This window comes from Sceloporus occidentalis, unplaced genomic scaffold (assembly GCF_023333645.1).
Source record: "Sceloporus occidentalis isolate IW3139 unplaced genomic scaffold, rSceOcc1.0.p SCAF_9, whole genome shotgun sequence".
Lineage (NCBI taxonomy): Eukaryota > Metazoa > Chordata > Lepidosauria > Squamata > Phrynosomatidae > Sceloporus > Sceloporus occidentalis.
In genome coordinates this window covers 48,882,014-48,905,692 of record NW_028316989.1, presented here as the reverse complement: position 1 = coordinate 48,905,692, position 23,679 = coordinate 48,882,014, and the positions used below count along the sequence as shown (strand labels likewise).

Here is a 23,679-nt window from a genome sequence, read left to right as displayed (position 1 = left end):
GGGTTTCTCCGAGGCAGAATGCCCTGCATTCAGAGCAAGGCCATGGAAATGGAGTCAAGGATGTCTGCATTCAGCGCAAAGTCATGAAATGAAGTCAAGGATGTCTTGCCTTCAATGCAAGGTCATAGAAATGGAGTCCAGAATATCCTGCATTTAGTTCAAGGTCATGGAAATGGAGTTGAGACTGTTTTGAATTCAGTGCAAGCTCATGGAAAGGGAGTCCAGTATGTCCTACATTCAGTACAAGTTCATGGAAATGGACTTTTGCTTGTACCTTTATGTGCACACACAACTGTGCATGGTTCTTCACATGTTTGCTCCACTTCTGAGAACAGTGAGAACCCCATCCATCTTAGAAAACTGGAAGTGCATTCGGCCCATGCTCAGAAGACCTCTTGCCCTGCACCCGATGCTCCAAGGCCGCAATCCTGCAACAAAGACTGTTAGATTTTGTTTTCTTAAATGACAGGGATTTGTTTTCTGCTGGTTACATGGCTTCGGCAAACAGTCATCGAGGGCCGGGAGATTAAGCCGTTCTTGTTGACCGTTCTGTTAATCATTAGAAGGGGACAAAGAACATGCAAAGCTGGAGTGCATTTGGAAAGTGGGTTCGGATCCTGTCCTACCTGGAATGCAAGGGTCATGACTCACCAGAAAACCATGTATGGTCCTCTCGCCCTTTAAGCCTTTTTGCAGGGAGCGGTATAGATCAGAAACACATTGAAAATGTAAAGGGAGAATTGTTTGGGTCTTAAAGAGAGGTCCCAGGCCTTGGTGCAAATATTGACCAGAACGGAGACGGCCCTCAAGAAATCAGAAGGAGGCAAGAATGGGAAGCACAGCCATGAAAGAACTAGACAAGATCATAAAATTAATAAGGATATACAGCACTAATAAAGTTAAAATCCTACAAGCCATTGTATGCCCTATTCCCATTTACGGATGCAAGAGTTGGACGGCGAGTTACTCCCCATCCCTACAAAATGAGCTTTAAATCGCTCACAGCCGCAATGGCATCTTGTTTAATCTCTAAGTGCTTGGGTTCGACAGAAGAGTTTAAGCAGCACTTAACACCTTTAAGAATCCAGGACTGAAGCAGAAAGGGAAAAACATTGCCGACTTTCTTGAGCAAAGCCAGTTTAAGGAGGACATTTTTTGGTTTTCGTATTGGTGCTTGCATCTGTACTGCAGGAACAAGCCAGTTTGACACCGCTTTAACTGCTGTGGTGCAAAGAAGAAACCCCTTTTTGACCATTTCCCAAATGTTTCCAAATCCTCTTTCCATCGCTATTCCTCAGTGCCTTCGAGCCACAACTTGGCTCACTTGGATGGGGAAAACAACCGCTGTGTCCAATGGAAGGACGGTGCAGCTCAACCACTCTGTAACTAACTGAGCGTAAAGTACAATGATATCCCAAATCCACAAACTAGCGCTCCCTTTATTGGACCAACCAAAGTGCACAAAATACATGATGCACGCTTTCAAAGCTCTGCAAATGTTGAGGCGGAATCTCTTTTCCTGGAGCTTGCATCCATTGCTCCATTGGCTCCTGTTCTCTGGAGCAGCAGAAAACAAGCTTGCTCACTCCTCAATGTGACATCTATTCAAGTATTTAAACAGGGCTCTCACATCACCTCTTAACCTTCTCTTCTCCAGGCTAAACATACCCAGTTCTCTAAACTACTCCTCATAAGGCTTTATGGTTTCCAGACCATCCACCATTTTGGTGACCCTCCTCTGGACACACTGGTGCACATCACACATATGCATCAGTGCAAAATGCACATTTAGCTGCAGGATGCTGCAGTTCACAAGAGGCAACTCTATGAGAGTGAAGTTATTATGCTCCATCTCTGCAATGGACCATCCTGGCAGTGTTTTAACTTCTAGGATGTCTGCTGAACGTTATTGCCTTCTGCACAAATGCCAGCCTTCATCCTTGGGGTACCCTGGCATTATCCATTAGCCACCCAATTTAGTGAAAAATCCCCTTTCCCCTTAATTAAGCAAATCTGCGTCAAGGTTTGGGCCCCGACTCCCAGGCGTTGCCAACCAGGGACCCATCTCCGGCTCCGACCGGAGGCGACCCGAGACTCCGGCAGTTTATTACCATGCGCGACATGCTTGATTATGCCAAGCGATTAATGGAGAGGCGTCAGGGGCGGTTGGGTGAAGATGTTGAGTGACCGACTGAGCATGGCAAATATTAATTACGTTCTGTTTCTTATGTAGATGAAGCAATCAGCTGTAGAACAACGCCGGCGATAATGCTTGCGTCGGGGCTTGTTTTTTGACCTTGGAAGAGCTGCTCGGCTTGGAAATCGGAGTCCATATCTTAATTATGCCGCACGACCGGAGTTAGTATGTTAATAGATAGGAAATGCCAGAGGTAACGGAGTTTCTGGTGCTTTGCAGACTTTGTCTTAAATTAGTGTTTCCCATTAAACGCCTGTAGAATCCGCTCGACTTTAGTGCTGGCTAAATAACGTCAATTGCTTTGGTCTAAATTACAAGTTTAGTATAGTCTCTTTTAAAACAGAAGTGCGCCCCCAAGTGGCGAAAGTCCTCTGTTTGTAAGAGCACTTGATTTGAATCTGGATGCAAAAGGAATTTAAATGCCTTTATATATAAAGGCACACAAACACCATATAGTACAGAATATGATCCCAATGCATTGCATATAAAACTGCAGACTGATTATTATTATTATTATTATTATTATTATTATTATTATTGCACATGGTGATGTGTGCTGTCAAGTTTTTGCCTATGTTCCAGTTAAAGCACAATAGTCTTGCAAGTTAAATACTGCTTCAGTTCATTGTTTACACTGGAATTTTTTCTCCCCGTGGAATATAAGTAATTTGTGTTACAGATTTCTTAAAACGGAAAAGTGTTATGCAAGCAATAAGGTCGACATTGGACTTATGGTTAAAGTAATGTATGCGCGCGGTTGGGTGTTTACATGTTAGCTTTTCGTCCTCCTGAGATAACGCCGCATGAGCAGCACATAAAGTCTGCAAGGCGTCTGGCGTTTCTTTGGACTCAGCAGGTCAAGGGTTACGACGGGTGTAATTCTGAGAAATGTGCCAGCCGTGCCTTTAATTAACTTGGCAGGAATGGCTTGATCTGTGTGCATCATTTAAATACGCATGGGCTGGAATGCGCTTGGTGTCGTCTCACGGTGCTATAAATTCCCTTAAAGGAGCGGCGGGTAATTTTGGTCCAGAATGGACATGTTCAGTTCAGAGTTGTGCATGGATGTATATTGAGCATTATTGTGCTTTGCACATGAGATGCCCATGCGCATTCAAACATGGTGTTGCAATTCACTAATGGCACACTGTTTCACAACCATTGCATAATTCTGTGAGTATCAAGTAACACACTCATAGGGTCATAGTTGGAAGATACACCAAAGGGCCGTAAATTGCAACCCCATTCTGCCATGCAGGAACTCACAATCTGAGCCGGGATTCGAACCCTGTCCTCCAGAGCCATAGTGCTCAAACCACTGCATAACTGTGTCTCTTTTTTGGATCAATGATTTCAACAAGGGGGTCCTGTGTTCCCTTGGGCTTTTGTGTCTTTGCAATTGAATTCTTCTGTACATCCCCATATGTAGTAAAAATAAAAGAAAGCAATATTCAGAAGCATCCCCTGGAAACACACAATGCTATTTTATCTAGCAAAAAGCATGGGCTTGGCATGGTGGGGAGGGGGTTTTGCTTGGGAAGGGTTTTTTAATTTTTGCAGGGTTTTAGCGGGTGGGAAGCAGCCCCTTTTTCCTGTTTAAAAGGGGAGAAGACAATACTTTCATCTGAAGCGAAGAGGCTTCCTTTTGAATTTGCTTATGTGCAAATCAAGGCGCACTTAATGAGGTGACAGCCGCCACAGGAGAAAGCACAAAGCCAATTAGCCACCTTTTTAATGTGTGTGTGTGTGTGTGTGTTCATGAGCATGAAAATAAAGCTTAAACTTTTCGGAAGGTAATTGCATTTCTTTCCCCTTTTTGGTCTATGAGTGTCTCAAAAATATTCATGGATAATTCATGGATATAGGGCCAGCGATGCTTGTATATTGTAAATCTATTACGCTCAGATAACATATCCATATTACAATAAAGTATGACAACACCCCAAATCCACAAACCGGTGACCCCATGATTGGGCTGATATTGCCAAAGTTCAAAGTTTGACATGGCTGCATCGTTTTGGAACTGCAGCCGCAAGACTTAAGATCGTTGTTGCAGACGTTATGCGCAGGAATTACCATGATAGGAACCATGTTGGACTCCGTTTCCCATTAGTCATGTTGGTTTGGGATGCTGTGACTTGTACTCCCAAAGCATCTAAAAGGCCATATAATACATATCCCTGAATTAGACAATGGAACTTTAATAGATGCTAAAAGATTTCTTCTGATGACTTTTCCCAGCTATAATGCAAAAGCTCTTAGCCTGGATCTCAATGGAAGTTACTCTGCTGCCGCTAATGGAACTGACATTTTATTCCCTGTCTACCATCCTTACTTTTCTTCTCCTCTGCGACACTGAACATCTTTGCATGATGAAGAATCCGGGGGAGCTTCGAAAGCTTGCATGATGCATTTTTGTGCATTTTATGTAATTAGCCCAATAAAGGCATCACAATTTTGTGGATCTAGGTGGATAAGCCGCACAGAGCAATTGCTAACAGGTTTGCTCTGACCCAATGCAAATGCATTCCCAAGTCATTTTGCAGCTCGCTTTGGGTGGCATCAAGATGGCTGGGATGGATGTCCAAATTTCATCCTCACCGTTTGTTGGCACAGGAGGAAAGAGGCGCCTAGGAGTTTGCAAGACTTATTCATTTTAATGCCCAGCATCGCAGTGACATCTCCTGGTATGAAAAGGTATTAATTGCACCAATTAATGCAATCAATAAATCAAAGCCCAGGAAAGCAAGAGAACAGACAGGCCTTCTGCACATCCCTGTGGACCAAAATGGGAGATCCTCCGCAATGCCTCCAACAAGGATGGAAGATGCTGGGAATTTGGATTTTTTTTGGCCAATGCAGAGCAGTTATATTCCAGAGCTGGCAAAATCAGCCATCAATGCATATCCCCAATCTCTATCTCTCCCCTGATTCAGACAATCCCAACCTCCTGAAGCCTCTCTTTGGGACCATTCGTGCCCTGATTGCAATGGACCTCTCTCTTCAAATATTTATATCCTGCCCTGCACCAAAGGAGTGTTTGTTGTATTAGAATAACTCATGGGAGGGAAAGCTGGGTGACTCAGAGGCAGAGTGCGAGGAGGAGACAATCTGCTTGTTTGATGGGACAACAAAGTGGAAGCCATTGCCAAGCAAGGCCACAAAAGGATCGCTCCCTTGCCATGAGAAAGGCAAACAGAACTAACCGAAGGCTCTTTCTCCATGGAGCAATGGCTCCCTTACCTGTTGAAAGGGCTTTTCCTTCTCTGGGATCAAGGAAGCCAGCCAGGTGTGCCATTCGGTTCAGGGCATCCCATACCCGAGGTCCTAATGTCTCATCCCAGATTTCATTCTTTCCCGGTGTCCCATTCCCAGTTAGTCTTGCCCCTTCCCATTTTTCCAGCTGCTTTTAAAATGTCCCAGCTTTCTTTCTTTCTCTCTTTGCTTTCTCCCTTCAGCCTTAGCTTCCTTCAGCTGCTGAAAATTGAGCTGAAAGTGCTCCGTTAATTCAGCAAGGAAAAGAGGAACAGGTGGGATCTTTCCCTTCCCTGGAGATTGAAGCCATCCAACTTCTGTGACTTGAAACCGAACGTGGTTGTTCTACATCACACAAAAATGTCCATTTCAGATGGGGAACTTAAGCACGATTAAGATGCCAGTGTGCTCCTTTTCATCCATTGAAAGCAAAGGAACCATCATAAGGGGGTGCAGGGAGTAAGGACCATACTGGGTGAGGCTGGCACACTACTGGGCAAGTGAGAAGGGGCATTGGTTCCCTTTCTCACTAGCCCAACCACCATGCCAGGCTCAGACCCTCTGGAGGCTGCAACATCTCCCCTCTCAGCAGCCATCTGGCCAATCAGCGGTCAACTGGCCTGGCGCAGGTGAGCAAGGCCATGGGAACAAATGTGGGGCAATCTGTGCCTCCTGGGCAGCCCTTTCCAGACACCCAAAGTGGGTGACATTAATGCCACTGAGCAACTAGAAGATCAAGGGAGCAGTGAAACTGAATTTTACCAAAAGAGGAACAGGGGGAGAGCAAATCGATGCTGCTCCTTTTGCAACCTGGAGCACACTCTCCAGACACAGGGGCAACTGCTGCTGCAAGAAACAAATGTGCAAATATGACTAGGCAGTGACTACATTCCAAGTTCTGGCAAGACTTAAAGAAGTGCTGAAGGTATTTAGGAAGTGCTTTGGAAAGCTTGGATTGAAGCCTGGAGTGGATTTGCAGCCCCCACTGGCTACCACCTCCCTCCCATGGGAAGGAAAGGCACCATGCAACCACAGCATGGCACACCGATGCCCAGCTCCTTCCCTTGCAACATCAAGGGAAGATAGAGCTTCATAAATTCCATGTCGGAACAACCTGAACATGGCCCTGGCAGGGCAAACACAGGAGGACAAAGTGGCCAGAGTCCCTTGTGCAGCCCTTTGAGCGGATTAGATTGCAGCCATTGTCAGCCCCGCAGGGAACATGCAATCTTTGTTTCCCAAGCACTTAGCAGCTGTCGTGTTGAGGAAGAGAACAAAACGTAGGTGTTAACAGAGTCAATATTTTTACAGGCGGTGGCAGCGGGACAAAGGTCCGCTCAGTCCCCGGGAGAGGAAAGCACCTTCATGCTCAGATTTACAAAGCTCAGGCCAAGTTTACGGAGAGGCTTTTTTTGGGTTCAGAACTCATGACCCGGTGCAAACAAAAAGGACCAAAGGGGCCCAAGGTTACCAAAAATAGCTCTTTCTCCTTTGAGCTTAAGCGAAATATAAATGCTCAGGAATCAACCATGGTTTCCTTTGCAAGATTTTTGTCATAAAAAGAAGAGAGAATTGGTTTTGTGTCACTGCAGCAAGAGGCACAAGTTGGCACTGAAAAGAAGGCAGGCAGAGGAAAGGTTGCCCCCTCCCACATTCGCTGCATTTAGGGGCACAGGACCCCCGTGAAAGTGGGAAAACTACAAATAAAAACTCCCAATCTACTTACATTCTTCAGTCGAGCTTAATAAAATAAAGCTCTGTCCCAAAAGGCCATTGGGTTGTAACCAGGCTTCGGGGTAACATGATGAAGCCCCCAACCACAGGGCACCAGATCCCAGGGCAACTGTTGCAACAAATAAATGTGCAAATGTGACTAAGCAGTGATGGCATTCCAAGTTATGATAAGCCTCAAAGGTCTGAAGCTGTTTGGGAAGTGGGTTCTGCACCCTGGAAAGCTTGGGGTGGATTTACAACCCCACTGACATGGGACCCCACCAGCTACCACTTCCCTGCCATGGGAAGGAAAGGCACCATGCAATCACTGACTGGCACACTGATGCCCACCTTCTTCAAGACAACCATTGGTGAGTCCAGTAACAAGGCAGCTTAACTTTCCCAAGGTGCCTTTGAGAGGCTCAACACTTGTTTCATCCTGGACCAAGACGTGACTTGCATCTAGGGCAGCTGGGCAAAACAACAGTTGCACAGAAGAGGGAATTGTCATGCAAACAACACTTCAGGCTGAATCCATTTTGTACTATTCCCATTGCTAAGGTCCCATTTGTGCCCATTTATCCTCAGGAATAGCATGAAATACCATAGTGGTTTGAACTAGGAGTCTGGAGACCAGGGTTTGATTTCCAGCTTGGCCATGAAACCCAACTGGGTGACTTCGGAAAAGTGACATGCTCTCAACCTTCAGGGGAAGGCAATGGCAAACCTGCTCTGAAGAAATCTTGCCAAGAAAACTCCATGATAGGTTAGCTTTAGGGCTGCCATAAGTCAGGAAAGACTTGAAGGCACAGGACAAAAACAGAAAGCTGACCTAATTGCTCAATGCTGAATACAGAGGAACAGGACAGCAGTAGCCATTTCCAGAGTGTGCCTGCACCAAAACCCTTCCTTAGACTATGGAAGCACCCCTGCGCCTCTTCCCCAACAAGGAACAGAGAGCAGTCTGCACTTTTTCTTGCCTGGGAATTACTTCTTAGCATCTGGCACCCTCCAGTGGAACTTGCCCAGCAACGCACTCCCTTGCTTCTCCTGTAAAGCACATCAGCAGCAGACAGAAAAGTCAAACTGGACATCGCATTTTCAAATTTTTGGAGTGAAAAGGGTTGTGTTTTTTTTATTTGCTATCTCGATATAACAAAACCACACATAGACAGGGTAACATCTGCTTGCTGCACAGCTAGCTAGAAGTCCCGATACGTTAAAACCAGGTAAGAGCAGACCGAGAGGTGAAGAAAGGAGCTAGGACTTTGAAGGCGAGTCCTTGCAACATATACCTGGATGCTCACAGCCCAAGGAGAGCCATTGAAAAGCCGAGGAGGGAGTGCCTTGCTAAATCAGGATGACAGTCTGAAACTGGCACCGAGGTATTCTAAAGTGCATTATGGGCACAGCTAAATAAATAGCAGCGTGTTTTACATAGTCTCTTCAATCTGAAAGAAGGATCACCTGGAAACTACAAGGGGAAGAAAAGTGGCAGGAACACAAGTACTGGAAGCTTATTCAGGAGGGAGAGATGGCCTTCCCACGCAACAGTCAAGAGGTAACAGAATACAAGGGGAGGCCATCTTTCCCCAATGCCACGATGCAGAGCGGGGCCACATACACAAAAAAGCATATATCTTTATATATCTTTGTCTCTTCCCTTTAGCCACTGGCCGGCAATGAAAGTCTTTCACAAAAGAGCTCCAACGGACATACTCAGCGTTTCATGGCTTTTTGCGCCTGCAAAGACAAAACATATTTGTCATCAGCCTTTGTGGGAAAAGATGCAGTTAATAACAAACTGGCATTTGGCAGGCTGGTTTAGAACAAGCAAACAATTGGCCAAGGAGATGGGAGTTGTGGTGTTGTCCTCCTCGCCTTAGAGCTATCAAACAAGACTCCAACAATACCCAGCGAGGACAACTCTGCTAGACAAGAGTTGGGCTGGATTTTTTGTGGGGTTTTCGGGCTGTGTGGCCATGTTCTAGAAAATGTTCTTCCTGACGTTTTGCCAGCATCTGTGGCGGGCATCTTGTGAAGCCATCGGTTCTGAAGAGGCCAAAGCCACAGATGCTGGTGAAACGTCAGGAAGAGCATTTTCTAGAACATGGCCACATACTCCGAAAAAAACACAAAAAAACATGGATGCTGGCCATGAAAGCCTTCGACTTCAGTTCGGCTGGACTTGGGAAATCCTGGCCAAAGTCTCTACTGTGCCAACAGGATGACCTGGTGACCTTTGGGCCGGTCACTCTCTCTCAACCCAGTTCCTATCTGGGAATAACGCAGGGCCACGTACTGTGCTTTAAGCTCACAGAACATAAACGTGAGGGGAGTGGGATGGTGGCAGTGGGAAGGCACACAAGCCAGGTGTCTGTGTCCTACAAGACATTTGGTCTTGTCTGAGGATCAGGGAAGAGAACAGGGAAGTGGCTCGCTTTCCCTAACCGCCCACTTCCAATGTCAGGCTAATTTAAAGTCCAAGTTACTGATCTTGGAAGCCTCTCAGAAGAGTAAGCCCCCCCCCCCCCCAAAGAACATGAGGCAGGGTCTCCTTCAGAGTGGAGAGAAAAGACCAGCCCTCCAAATGCTGGCAGAGTGGATATCCCTATCCCAGCGGCACTTGCTGTTAGCTATGTTGGCTAAGGCTGATGGGAGTTGCAACCCAGCATCTGGAGGGTTATAAGCTTTCAAGCCCCAACCCTGCTAAAAAGAGGGGGGATGGAGGGGGGAGAGAAGATGAAGGGTGCCCAAATGGATGTGATCACTTCATTTTGGGGGGAAAGGTAAAAAAATGTGTGCATTTCTGGAAGAAGCATGGGCAAAACCCAACACGAGCTAGGACCAGCTCTACCTGACGGGTCTCCCTGTCTATTTGGGGAAACCTTTTGACGACTTTGTTTTTTTAATTTTACCTCCAAGGCCCTCTTTCCTGCCTGCTTAACAAGTCTTGTAAAACTGCCACTTTTCTTCCCCTGAGCTGAACAGATCACTTCCACGGCACGGCCGGCACCTATCTGCAAGAGGCCAAACCGCAACGGCAAACTCTGGGTCCGCAGTCCTCTGGGTCTTTCAGCCCACCTGCCCCAAGCCCTGCCAGCTCCCAAGCCAGCCCTCTTCTCTCTTTCTTTCACGTCTCTGGGCTAGATAGGTGCTTCCCTCGGTCTCTGGCCCAGTCTCTCTCTGGAACCAAGGGGCCAGCAGCCTTTCCAGGAAATAGCAAGCCTCTTTTGGGTGCAAGCGATGCGGGAGGAAAAAAAGAGGGTCTTACTTGGGCTGAGCGTGGTGTTGGTATCCGGGTCCAAGGTAAGAGCCAGCCTTCATCTCGACAGCAACAGAACACTGGTGGGGGAAAGGAAGAGATGCACGCAGAGGTGCCCCACCATCAACAGGCAATTCAGGAACCTCCTCCCTGGTCCCCATCCCACCCATCGCCCCTTTCCTGGGACTTACTCTGGTTTCTACGTCAGTCCATTCTGATTCCGTGGCCTCATCTGGTGGCACCGGACTCACAGGAGAGGAGCGCCTCTTGCGACTGGGCAGCAGGGGAAGAGAAGGAAAGCAAGGAATAGTTCTGAGGTCAGTGCTCAGCACACTGACTGCTGCATTTTTAACCTGTTTTCAAACAGTTTCCAAAGGCAGCATTACAGAGGGCATTACAGTAGTCTAAAGGGGATGTAAATCAAAGCGTGTGCCACTATAGCCAGATCTGACATCTCAGGGAACGGGTGAAACTGGCACACTACCTTACACTGTGCAAATGCACTCCTGGACACTGCTACAAACCTGAGATTTCAGGGGGAGTGTAACTTCCAGCAGCCCCATGGCCTGCTATACCTTAAGTGGAGAGGTCAAGGGCCAAGAAAGCCAAACTCACCCTGTTGGAGATTCTTGCTTCAGGGTCTCGATCTCAGTGAACTGGACAGCCTGCCCACCTCCTCGGGTTTTGTAAACATCTCCCTGGAAGTGAAAAGCTGTTAAGTATGTTTCCACTGAGGACTCTGGAGCAGAGCAGTTCAGATGCACTGAGAGGGTTTCCACTGCATTTTTAGATATACAGAGAAAGCCAGAAGGAAAAGCTGGCTTCTGTGTGACATTGGCTCACATTACACTGATCTAGAAGCAAAGATCATCTCAGCCAAGAGTGGCCAAGGCTATTTCTGTGGCTTCTGGAGTCCTATGTTATCCCCCTGAATTCCCCCCTGCAAAAAAACAAAGTTGACCAAGCCTGGCATTGAAGTCTGGTCTGCCAATTCCACCTACATTCCTTCACCATCTGCCCACAGATCTCAGAGGACAAGACCAAACAATATGCTGGACACTGCATTCAATATCACTGAAGCCACCAAACAGTCCCAGAGACCAGAAGAGGATCCTCACTCAAATAGATGGGGCATTAGAGGGGCACAAAAAGGTGCCGCTTCTTTGGAGCCAACAAGGGCCATTCACCCAGAAAGAAAATGAACAAACATCCCCATGGCTCCCTACAAACTTCCACCGCTTGCCAACCCATTTTACCTTGATCAGCTTTGTCTCGATCTCCCCGTCGGAAGCCATCTCCTGGTGGGTCAGCATGTACTTGTCACACTTGGCCAGGGCCTTTTCATTGGCAGCTGCCACTGTGATGGCATGAGGCACATGAGGCTGCATGACTGTCTCTGTCTGAATGTTGGAAGGGGGCTTGTGGTCAACCCACCTCTCCCCAGCTGAGCGAGAGCGCCTGTGCCGGAGGCGAACCAGTGGGGCATTCTGTGCCGGAGGCGAACAAGTGGTCATGGGGGGCAGGAAGAAAAGAAGGAGGAAATATGAACAGCGTAAGTGGCAATGCCCCCTTCCTCCCAAATGCAGCATTGGCAAACTCCCAACCCGTGGAGCCTGGCCAGGTTGGAGGGCTCCGCTGCAAAGGTTGCAAATCTGTCAGTGCATTACGCCAGCAGCCCCACTTTTTCTAGGGTCGCACAGTGGCAGAGGAAAACAAACCACATCTGCCAGCTGTGAGCATCCATGGCTGTGGCTCTTCCTGCTGCTAGCTCCACCAGTGCCATCATAGTTACACCAAGAGTGCAGCAGGAAGGCTCCAGACAAAAGCTTATGGGCAAAACACTGATAGTTTTATTTGCATTCCTAGCACTGAAGGCTCACACTGAACTCTGAGGGCAAAGGATGAGCCTTAAATTTAAAGTAACAAGTAAAGTAGGACTAAGAGAAGGGGAATTTGCAGCCATTTTACCTTTGCACAACCCATATCCCTGTAGTTACACTAGTCAACAGGATCAGGGCCAAGAGGTGCATTTAGAAACCCAGCACTGTATGACATTAAGTCTAAAACTGTCTGATGTGGTAGACTGGCATTTCCCGCCCCCAAGGACCAGTACCAAATTTCTGCCACAATATTTTCATATCCCCATAGTTTGCTAGGAATTCACTAAGGACTGGCAGCCAATGGTTCACTGAGTGGCATAGGTCCACAGGCCTCCACTTTTGAGAAGAATCTGCCATATAACAATGGTGTACAACAGACTCTCACGTTGCCACCATTTTGAGGTACAGTGCTTAAAGGACTAGAGGCAGCTACATGCTTTATGTTTTCAGATTTGCAAGGATGCAGGCTGACCACAGTCACAGCAAACAGGAAGTTCCAGGTTTACCTAAAAGCCTCCACAAGACTGCAAGACTAGTTGGATGTCTAAACATCTAAACCAGATGTCCGAACTGTAAAGTCAGAGTAGTTATACACCGGCTACAGAGAAGAACCTGCCAAGGCAACTGTGGCTGCATTGCTACCATATGAAGCAAACTGTTTGTCCATGCACTGTCTGACAGACAAAAGTAGAATGAAAACCTTTCCTTAGGTGACCATGACCTCCTACTCAGGAAAGAGAGCAAAAGGTATGTGACACAGGCGCAGCACAATGTGAAGAATGCTGAGAGTCAGGAAAGTGAACCAGCTCCAACTCGTGCTTCTGGAAAGAGGCCTATTGTCATTTGCATGCATTTGGGGAAAGTGGGGGAGGTCTTTTGTTTGCTCATCTGATCTGTGTTTGGCTTCTGCACTCACCACAACTCTGCCAATGGGAACACAAGCAGCAGACATGTGCTAGCTACAGAACATTCTTTTTAAAGCAGGGTTGGGCAACTGCTGCAGGTCCTGGGGCTACTTTTACGGCCTGGGACTCACTACATAGACTACCAGAAAATGAAACAAACAAAACCTGAAGTGCTTGATGTCTACGTCTGGTTTTCCAAAATGGGTATTTACTGATGTTAAAGGGTACAGAGTGGCCTTGAATCCTATTTAAAATTAAGTTATTACAAACAGAGGCTTTGAAGAGCAGCAATACTTGGCCAAAAAAATATGGTTAGTCTGAGGATTTGGAAGGAGCTAATGGCAAAAAACAAAAACAAAACAAAAAAAAACCCCACAGCCATGGGAGCCACACTTGTCCAGCCATGGTCAAGAGCTCTCAAAAACACTTGGTGCCTTGGGCAAACAAGTGCTGTCCTGGGAGAACTGGCCTCTCCATGAGGAAAGAAGGGTGGTCTTCTAACCCTGCACCAGATTCTACACTGGGATGGGCTGGGATGTCCTCAGACTGCAACTCCAAGCATACCTTACACTTGGCTCTACTGGGAGTTGCAGTAGCTGCCCGCTGCCCAATGCCCCTTTCAGTCCCAGCCAGAAGGAGCACTAACCCTGCTGCAGGGGTCTTCTTCCAGCTCTAGAGCCCCTCGCCCGCTGTTCTCAAGTCCTCCGGTCCAGCACATGCCTCGCCTTCTGTCTGGCATGAGCGAGGGCCGGGCTTGCTCTGGCTCCTGCTGTCTACTCCTGCCTCTGGGCACGCTCACGCTGCCGGCGCCACTGGGGTACTTGCTGCCCTGAGTAGGCGTCCTCTGCTCCCATTCCGAGATGCAGGAGGCCACCGAAATGCTGCTGCAGGAGTTAGAGCGCCTGTGCAGCTGCGGCTGAGTCGCGGGGGGCGGCGGGTGGTTGCTGCTCTGAGGGAGCTGAGGGACGCAGTGACTGGAAAGCTGAAGAGAGGTGCCATTAGTGACCAAGGGTGAGAGAGAGAAAGAGGAAACCCTCCAGAAACCAGATAGGAAGTCAGCTGGTAGGCTCAGCCCAAGTGAACCCACACCCTACCCCATGGCCCTTCCGGTATGGATGAAGTAAGTTTTCAAGGGGGAAAGAGATGTTTCCAGGTAATGAGTGGGAAGGAAGGAAGGAAGCAAGGCACAAACAGAAAGACACAGAAGCATTAGACTCATAGCCAAGTTATTCTGATTAACTATACAACTTCCAGTCCTCCCCCAAGCCACACTCCTGAATAACTTGGCCACATCAGCCATAGTAAAAACACACAGGAGTGCCATGTTAAGGAGAACTCAGAGGCAACCTACAGGGACTGGTGGAGGTGACATTGATCTCTGTAGGGCCTTCTCCCGGTCCTTTTCCCGAGAAGGTCTCTCCGGTTTGGTGGGCTTGGGTTCTGTGACGATTGCTTTCAGTTGCTTGAGCTTCTCATCCTTCACCCAGAGCTTGTTCTGCATCTCAAGCTGCTTGGCTGCGACCCGACGCTCCTGCATGCAAGAGAGCACACTGGTGAGACTGGCAAAGAGGTGCTGAATAGCCACGATCCAGCATCCCTAATAGAGGTTTGGGGCTACAATGGATCCCGCTAAACCACCTTGAATCCTTGTAGAAGAATGAGGGACCAACTATTGATGGAAGGGAAGCAGCACTGGCTAAGAAGGCCCTTTCTGTAGAACTGGGACAAGAGCCACTGGGAAAGGGAGAACGCTTACAAGAACTTGAAGAAGAAAGCTAGCCTCAAAGGGGGGACACCAATCCCAATTCTGAGAGGAGTTTGCTCCCATTCTCAGATGACTTGAAAAGTTTTGAACCTATACCACAATATTCTAGCAGACAACCAACTCAACTGACATTAAGGAAATCTACATAGGAGCTCAAGATGGAGCTCCACTCCAGAGAAATGAGATACCAAGGTTAGCAGGCCCAGCATCAATCTTCCCCTCGCTGCTGGTTCTCATATACCCTGCTGTACCCACAGGGACGGAACAGGCCCCATTGATCCCTGGTGCTGCTTTATGGTAGCAAGAACACTTTCACCACCTCTAAGGAACATCATCCTGGAAGCAGAAGCATCTGCACTTACACACTCCTTCTCCCACTTCATGGTCGTTTCCGTCACCATGCCCTGAAGCCGCGCTTCCAGCCGGCGCTTATCTGAGGCCTGGCGCTGAAGCTTCTGGCTCTTGTTCTCCAGCTCCAGCTGCAGGTTACGCTTCTCTTCTTCATAAATTGATGCAGTTTTTTCCAAGATGTCAATCTGGGGAGACAGAGTTCCTGGTCCAAAACCTCACCCCCAATCCATTTAGCAGAGGAAGGGATTTGTGGGGAGAGTATGATCCTAGATTGTAACTTGTGCAGGATACCAACACAACTAGTAGCTGAGGCATAGGTGCATAAAGGGACAGCTTCTCAAATGCTTATCATTTTACCGCCTGTTGAAACAGGACAAATTGACATTTCTTTAAAAATCTGCCAGCAGTCTCTGATCCTGCATTTAAACAAGGTCAACGCAGCATTCAAGAGTAGAGGCAAATGCGGACGTACACTTAAAGCCAAGCTGTACACACTGACCTTATATTCTAGAGTTTTTGTTTTCTTCCCCAGACGTTCGACTTCTGTTTTCTGCCCTGCTATTATTTTATCCTTTTCTGCAATTTTCAGTTGCGCAAAGTTCTCTTTGGAGATAATGTTGGTATCAAGTTCTTGCAGCATGCTCTTTACAGAAAGCACTGCAAGGGAAGAGCTTCAGTCACTACAAAGTCACTGAGAAGTCTGGGCTCAGCCTAGCTCAAGTTGCTGCACTCTCCAGGATGGAAACAACATGGAGACCTCAGCAGACATAAAGTTCAGAGTGCTTCTATACATCAAACAAGAGCTATTCTGTTGACACACTGCTCACCATCAGTGTGAAGCAGCCACTGTAAGTCTCTTACTCAAAATGAGGATCCATAGATTAGGGCCAATTTGGGTGCTCTTGGCTGGCAGTTCAAAACAAGTGTCTGGTGCAAATATGGTACCAGTTGCTTGCACATTGGGGAAAAAGCCTGCCAGCTCACATCAAATAACTAAAGAACCATGTCTTAAAGGATGTGTGGGTACCTACTCCAAGAGGAGCAACATGAATAGCTCACAGCCTCCACTTATCTATTGGAAGAGAGTCCAAGGGCTTACCATTTTTGGCAAACTCTTCTGACAGCATCTGCCGGATGCGATGACGTTTTTCCAACACTTCAATCAGCCGAGGAAGAGTCTGGTCATCATTGATGTCCAGAAGTTCACACGAAGGCATTGGGGGTAAGTTCTGTAAGAGCATCTCTGTGACAGACCTTTCTCTATCTGCAGGAGAGAAAGCAGATCTTGCTTAACCGCCTGGGACTTCTCTCCCACTCAATTCAAAAGACTCAGAGCAGACTGTATCAGTAAGGCCCTGCTACCAGCCTGAGTGGAAACAACACAACAGCACATCAAGAACATGTCTTCCCAAAGCTAAGGCAAGCTTTTAATCAGAGACTTCCTTCAGTCTAGAGGTGCTGAGAACTTCTGCACTGTTGCTGGACACTTGAACAAGACACTGCCAATCTGCCTGCAAATGCACATGTATGACCAAAAGAAACTGAAGTACTAATACATATATATTCCAGCTCAAGCTACACATTATAATGGGGCTGCAGTATAACAATAGCCAGATGTCTCTTGTGAGAAAAACCCACCAAGCAACATTGCAGCAGAGAACTTGCAGGGAGAAGACACTAACCTCAGCCTTCTCTTTTAAAGACATGCTGTCATTATTATTGATCTCTATGAATCAACCTAGAAGTGACTACCCCCATCTTCAGTACAACTTACAAAACATAGGTTTAGAACCTGGTGTGACAGTGGCAACAAGGGTTGAACAAGACAAGCAGGTCGGAAGAAGATTATACCACTGATTGTTTGACACAAGACAAACAATCTTCTCTGACTGCCAGCCACAGATGCTGGCAAAACGTCAGGAAGAAACTCTTCTAGAAAATGGCCACATAGCCCGAAAACCCCACAAAAAACTAAGGACAGGGTCAATTGGTCTCAAGGGCCACTCAAGGTTTACCTCCATCAATTGGTCCGCCTCGGAGTTCCAGCTGCTGAGAGAGTTCCTCCCTGAAGGCCAGGTTCTTAAACCGCCGGCCAGCCATTAACCCACACAGTGGCTTGTCAGCAGGCCTTGCAACTTCTACCTCTTGAGTGATTTCTGCAAATCGCATGACTTGCTAGAGGAGGAAAAAATATATATTTGTGACCATCTAGGTGTCCAATATTTACAACGTGGTCAAACAATAAGTCAAATTAATCAAGACTTGAATAAACCCAATCAATGTCACTTACTCCAAAACCTAACACTGGCCAGCATGTACATGTGGCCCATCTTGGAATCTACAGCACTCTCATCCAAGTTTTTCAGATCATTTTACATTTACCCCTTCATATGTTTATTGTGCAGTTGCATTAAGAAATAGTTTTACACTTAGTTTACGTGGTTTAAACATGCTGTGATGTAGTTAGTGTGAAGGGGGACTGAGACCGAGGCAGCCCCTTCCCCACTAATTTTAGTAAGTTTAAACAATGGAAAATTAAACACTTGACTTACCAAACTCTCGTCATAATCTTCAGCCTTTGGGTTTACACAGACAATCATACGCACTTTCCCTTCTCCATCAAAGTAGTTCTTGAAAAGATGGGTCAGCTTGGAGTCTCGATACGGGACCATCTAAAGAAAGAGTTCAATAAGCCCCAAGTTCTTAGGACTAAGGCCTCCGCAGGCAAAAAGAATCCACAAAAACAAAAAGCCACACACCTTGTTGGTGCCATAGGTTTGGTTCTCCCGCAGAACTTCAATGCAAGTCCTGAGTGTCATCAGTGATTGATTAATGTTACCTGAAAGAATGAACAACATTAGTCTGCTTGTCACTAGACGGCCATAAGTACCTCCACATCATATGTGTCCCCAGGGTCTAAAAGGACAAGTGGCAATTATCACCCAAAGAAATTCCCAGTGGCTAGAATGCTCTCCTTACTTCTCTAAAAAGAGCACGCTTTAGCAAGTAAACACTGCTGTTCTCTCTAGAAGAAAGGTAAGTATAGAAGTGTGGGGACTTTGGGTCTCTTTGGAGGTATGCTATTTAATTGATGCATGGGTCCTAAGAGTCCGGAGGTCGCGCCAAAGCCACACTCCATTCCTAAGCACTGGAGTGCAGCTTTGGTGCAGCTTCTGGATTCTTAGGATGCATGCATCATTTAAACAGCATACCTCCAAAGAGACCCGAAACAGCTTTAGTTTGGCAGTCTGTAACAGGCCCTAAGCAAGATATTGGGGATGGGTGCGGGAGATTATTTCCTTCTGCCAGGTCAGTGGCATATGGAGACGTGTGCCTATTTCAGACCAGCTAAGTGGAGCCGAAACCTGGAGCAAGGAAGCAAAGGCAGCACCTACCTGCTTCCCGCAGTCTGTTTCCTTCGGCTTTCGTTCTGTTTGTTCTCTCACTGCCTGCAAGGTCTACCAAAGATAACTGGCTCAGGGTTATCAATTCTCTGTCCTGAAAACAAGAAGCAGTCCCTGTTTCAATCAAGGAAAACCACCACCACCAAGACATCCTGGGGAGATACACCATCATCCCTGAGAAAGACTCTACTTTTGCCAGCCCTTCTCTAGCTTTACCTGCAGAACATTGTCGCCATCTGCATCCAAGGGAGCTTGGGCCAGTTTTATCAGGAACACACTATGCGAACGGCTGGATTCTCGGTTAAGCTGAGTGTTTGCAATGCGCCTCTTCTTTTGGCCTGTTAACAGAAGAAACAAGGCTGAAAAATATAATGGCCAGCACGATGCAGCCACAGATGGAATATTGTTTACAGCTGGATTCACCACATTGACCGGGGGAGTGGAAGGCTGATACAAGAGCCAGAGAACCTTCCCAAATGAGGAACTTATAAAATTGATGGGTTGGTGTTTTTTTTAGTTCTAAGAAAAACAGGAAAAAAAAAGAAAGGCAAGGCAAGAAAGATCAAAGAACCCCTAATGTGGAAACATGTCCTCATGTATATCTTTCTCTTAGCAAAGCCCCTTCTGCCTCCCACAAAGGCTTCCATGTAAATAAGATGCACAGGCATCTTGATACCTGGAGTTCTTCCTGCAGTGCCCTACTTCCATTACAAAAATGGCTCTTCTGTGGGGCAGGGGCATTAACCTACCTCTCCAGAAGACCTCAAAGGCTTCCTCGGTGGATTTAACTTCCACTTCCGTGCAGCCTGCCACATACATGTTGTGATTCTGATCCTCACGGAGAATCTTGGACTGGGGAAGCCTGCGTGGGGAAAAGCCCTGACATGAAGCCTATGGCCAGCAACAGACTTATCAAGAGTGACAGGAAGACAAACTAGCCAAGCGCACTCTAAAGTCAGCCGGGATACAAACTACCAGCCAGGATTAGTTTATCCAAGGAAGCAAGCAAGCGGAGTCCCAGACTATGCAGATTACACACAGGGAGGGAAATGTTTATTCTGGCACATGCAAGCTATCAATGGCAATAACTATCTAGTCAAAGGAGGCAGACGGCAAAGTCCACAGCAACTGGCACTACCAGCTCCACCAGGTGGAAACCAGCCGCCTTGACTGCTATAAAAAGAAAGTAAGTCTGTGCACATACAAAAAGTCAGCGTTCCGAACTGGAGTGCCACAGTTGTTCCACCTAGCAAAGAAATACAGTTCAAGTGTTACACACACACACACTTTGATTAATGTCAAGTCAAGAAGCATTTCCCAGGAAACATGGAGACAATGCTCTGTATTTTGAACGAATACTCCCATCTTGCAATATGATTCCTGAAATTTTGGCTGCCAACTGGCAAAGGGTAATTTCTAATTGAACACTTCAGTGACACAGATTTACAGAATGTCTAATGTCTAATGAAGAACAAATCATGTGCAAAAGCTTTTTGAAACTGAGGCCCAAATCTGAAATCTAGTCCCAATCCCTGGTTTTTTTGACACCCAAAGCAATAAACTGCAGTTCTGTCCCCTGCACCTGAAATCTGGCTAGCTGTCAGAGAAGAAGACCCTTACTCACTTTGGCTTGGTGGGGTCGATGGGGGTTTCGTCCAAAAGGTCATAGATGTAGTTATTATAGATCTCGATGTAGGAGACAAACACACCATAGACATTGTCTTCATCGACTTCATCCGCTTTGCAGTTATCTTGTACATTAATCATGTCAGCAATTTCAGGGTCTATTTGCCGCCTGCTGAAAAGCCACAGCAGGACAAGGAAAGATGTTTTATTAGGCTGAAGCATCTGCAACAGTCCTGATGGAAAGGTGTATGCCCCTCACAGCTACTTACTTGTTTGATGGAGTTTTGGGGGTTGGGAGGACTTCCCTCTTCTGGCGCTCCAGTAAAGCATCAACCTCGCATTGCACATCAACCCCGTTCTTGTCATCGAGCTTGAAAACCTACAGACAAGGATTTCAGACCATAAGAAAAACCTTGCCAATGTTACTACCTGGCCAGCAAGAATTAACATTTTTGGGGAAGAACACAAACTCTAAAAGCAAAGAAACAGATACCACACGGCTCTCCAGAGGACACCAGAATAAACCTCCCAGCAGCCTGAACCAACATAGCTGGTGGCGGAAAGGAACAGTTGAATCCCATGAACATGCGCAATGCCACACGATTTCCACCCCAGTTAGCTAAAGCAGTAAGCCTAAGAAAGCTCTTCACCCACAGCAATACTTCAACATATTTGAACACAATGCTTGGAAGTTGAGGTCAAAAGCTCATTCACAGAAATCAAGCACCTGGCCCTATAACTCCTTACGCACCAGAGCTCCAACGCAGAAGTGACTTACGTATCGTTTCGCCTGGAAAGGTCCAATGCTGTTGAAGATCATGTCTAAACAGCGTGGAAGCAGCCCTCCCTCACCAGGAGACCCCGTCATGGTGTGGGTTTTCCCACTCCCTGTGACGCCATAGGTGAAAAGGAGACCTGGGATTTAAAGACACAGAGCCACAGTCAATGCGTCTGGGAATACATATGCTCTCTGTCATTGGAAAAGGAGGCTTTCTACCATTGTTTCCTGGACAGCACTTGCTAGTGAGTTTGGCTGCAGTTAATGCAACAAAGTTGGTATTCTATTAAACCTTACTTATTGTTTCAACTTGATTTTGTAGTAACCCACCTTGTGATCTTTGATTAAAGGGCGGTATACACAGTAAACACCTTAATAAATAAATTTATATTTGTATTGAAGCCACTCAACCTTATTTATTGTTTTAACTTGGGTTTTTTGTAACCCCACCCTGTGATCTTTGAATAAAGGGCAGTATATAAGCACAATAAATAAATACATTTCTGTTTCTATTGAAGACACTCAAACTTGTTTGTAATCAGAACACAATGAAGCATATCCTTATCAGCCTTGGGCCAGAAGCATTCTGGGAAATGGAGCACATCTCTGATCCTGGAATATTTGCACCAACTGCGCCATACCGTTTTTCCCGTGGATGAGATCTTCCACCAAGGGCCGAGCAACCACATCGAACACCTTCCTCTGAGTGGTAGTGCTGCCAAACACCTCCTTAAAGGAATACTGAAGCTGGAGAGGAAGTCAGAAAGTTCTTATGAAGTGAGAGGCAGGAGACATTTTGCAGCTAGTCCTAAACGGCAGGTTACCTCTTGCTTCCAACTGAGGAAGCCACAGACAGCATTTTGCTTCTGCATAATAAATCCCAGGAAGATGCTAGCTGCAAACCCTTCAAATGCTGCAACCTTTCCGTATCAAACCGAAGTGGAAATTAGCCACTTCTTCCATGGAGGTCTCCACCTGCGACTCTCAAGTGGAAAGGCTGCTGCACTTTTCCCCTTTGTAGTGTCTCCTACACTCCCATAGAAACCTTACTGGGCTCCAGACAATGATCTCTAGCAATCTGGGCTCCTCTCTTATTTCCTTGGGCAAGAACATTCCCCAGGGAGAAACCTGGATGGTGCACGATCAGGACAGACAAAACCAAGAGCTTTTTCACAGATGGTGTAATTCAGCTATGGATTTCACTACCACTTGACAGGTGGGTTTAGAAACATACCTCTTTGTACTCCCCATTGCGAGTGATGCGGTATCCTTCGGGAGGGTGGACCTGGACCGTTGTACCGCTGACGATCTCTATGCAGCACTCCTGGTCCGGGACGCTCACAGGGCGCACTCGGCAGTACACCTGAACGTGAGAAAGGGAGGCCAGATCTATGAATGCCGGCAAGACTCCAGGAATAAATTCTTCTAGAACATGCCATAGAGCCTGAAAAGCCCAGAAAAAGCTTCTTCTCCATAGTTCCTTGTGGGTGTTTTGGGCTGTATCCTCCTTTGCTTAATACATCCTGCCTCTGCGTTGTGCTAAACGCGAGGGGCTTAGCCCTGCCTTAAACCAGCCACTTACGCCGACGGGGTCCTTCAGGACGTTGTTATTGGAGGACTTCTTCAGCAGACACTTCCGAGGGGTTTTATTTCTCCTGGAAAAGAGGAAAGCAATGCGTTTATTAGAGAAGCCGCCCCAAAGCCAAGAGAGGCGTTTCCCAAGACGCCTATTCTGCGGGGGGCTTGCTGAGTGTACCCTTGTCCCTCCGCACTCGCTGGGGTTTGGGGCACAAGGCCCCCCTGAATATGGAAGAACCGCCAATCACAAGAACGCCCAAGAGCACACCTCTCTAGGAAGCATCTCTAGGTCCTCCAGGGCAACCCTATGGCCAACGTCCGACAGACAGGAGCTAGAAAGGCCTAGGAGAGTATTCCCTCTAGGAATCATCTCTAGGTCCTCCAGGGCAACTCTATGGTTAAAGTTGACCACAGAGTTGCCCCGGAGGACCTAGAGATGATTCCTAGAGAGAACAAACACGGAGGGCTGAGTGTAATGCAGTTTGGCAACCTCTTCGACTGCCGTGGCTCCATGCTATGGAATCCTGGGACTTTTGTTTGTTGTGCACCAGACAGAGAGGGCTGTTTCGCAGAACTACAAATCCCAGAATCCCGCAGCGCTAGAGCCATCGTGGCAATTAAAGCAGAGCCAGAGTATTTCTATCTCTGGGCTGCTGAGCCACTCTGAAGAATTAATCCGGTTTGAGAACGCTTTAAACTCCATGCTATGGAACCCTGGGATTTGTAGTTCTGCGAGAGATTGGGCCTTCTCTGTCAGACTACCAATCCCAGAATCCCCTGGACGCCGCCATGGCGGTTAAAGCGGATTATTTCTGCAGTGCGGATGCAGCCACGACGACGAAGCTGCTTCTGGAGGAAAAAGCGGGATGGAAGCGCGTTAAAAAGGCCCTTTTAAAGCCCTTCCCTTCACTCACGCGGCCGCCTTCATTCCGCCGCCTCTTTCCTTCCTTCTTTCCTTCCTC

General features: G+C 47.1%; 1 protein-coding gene across 8 annotated transcripts; it reads right to left on the bottom strand.

Annotated features, from left to right (window-relative positions):
• Positions 1–8,285: 8,285 nt before the first annotated feature.
• LOC149307512 (kinesin-like protein KIF23) lies at positions 8,286–23,672 on the bottom strand. 8 transcript variants are annotated; one of them, XR_016282410.1, is made up of 25 exons: positions 23,632–23,672; positions 22,722–22,794; positions 22,374–22,502; positions 21,781–21,886; positions 21,140–21,276; positions 20,631–20,740; positions 20,360–20,533; positions 19,940–19,981; positions 19,485–19,597; positions 18,952–19,073; positions 18,727–18,829; positions 18,091–18,170; positions 17,884–18,003; positions 17,347–17,506; positions 16,431–16,595; positions 15,831–15,988; positions 15,343–15,516; positions 14,567–14,746; positions 13,862–14,197; positions 11,687–11,917; positions 11,046–11,128; positions 10,622–10,703; positions 10,440–10,510; positions 10,084–10,185; positions 8,286–8,908 (listed from the first exon to the last, which is right to left on the bottom strand). XR_016282410.1 is itself a non-coding variant. In XM_089539329.1 (24 exons), the coding sequence occupies exons 1-24, from the start codon at positions 23,643–23,645 to the stop codon at positions 8,893–8,895; spliced, it is 2,979 nt and encodes a 992-aa protein (XP_089395455.1). In that variant the 5' UTR covers positions 23,646–23,672; the 3' UTR covers positions 8,286–8,892. The 8 variants fall into 8 exon arrangements, 7 of the variants coding, with proteins under 7 accessions (XP_089395455.1, XP_089395456.1, XP_089395460.1 ...); XM_089539329.1 differs by lacking the exon at positions 10,084–10,185; XM_089539330.1 differs by lacking the exon at positions 10,084–10,185 and having other exon boundaries at positions 20,360–20,530.
• Positions 23,673–23,679: the final 7 nt, after the last annotated feature.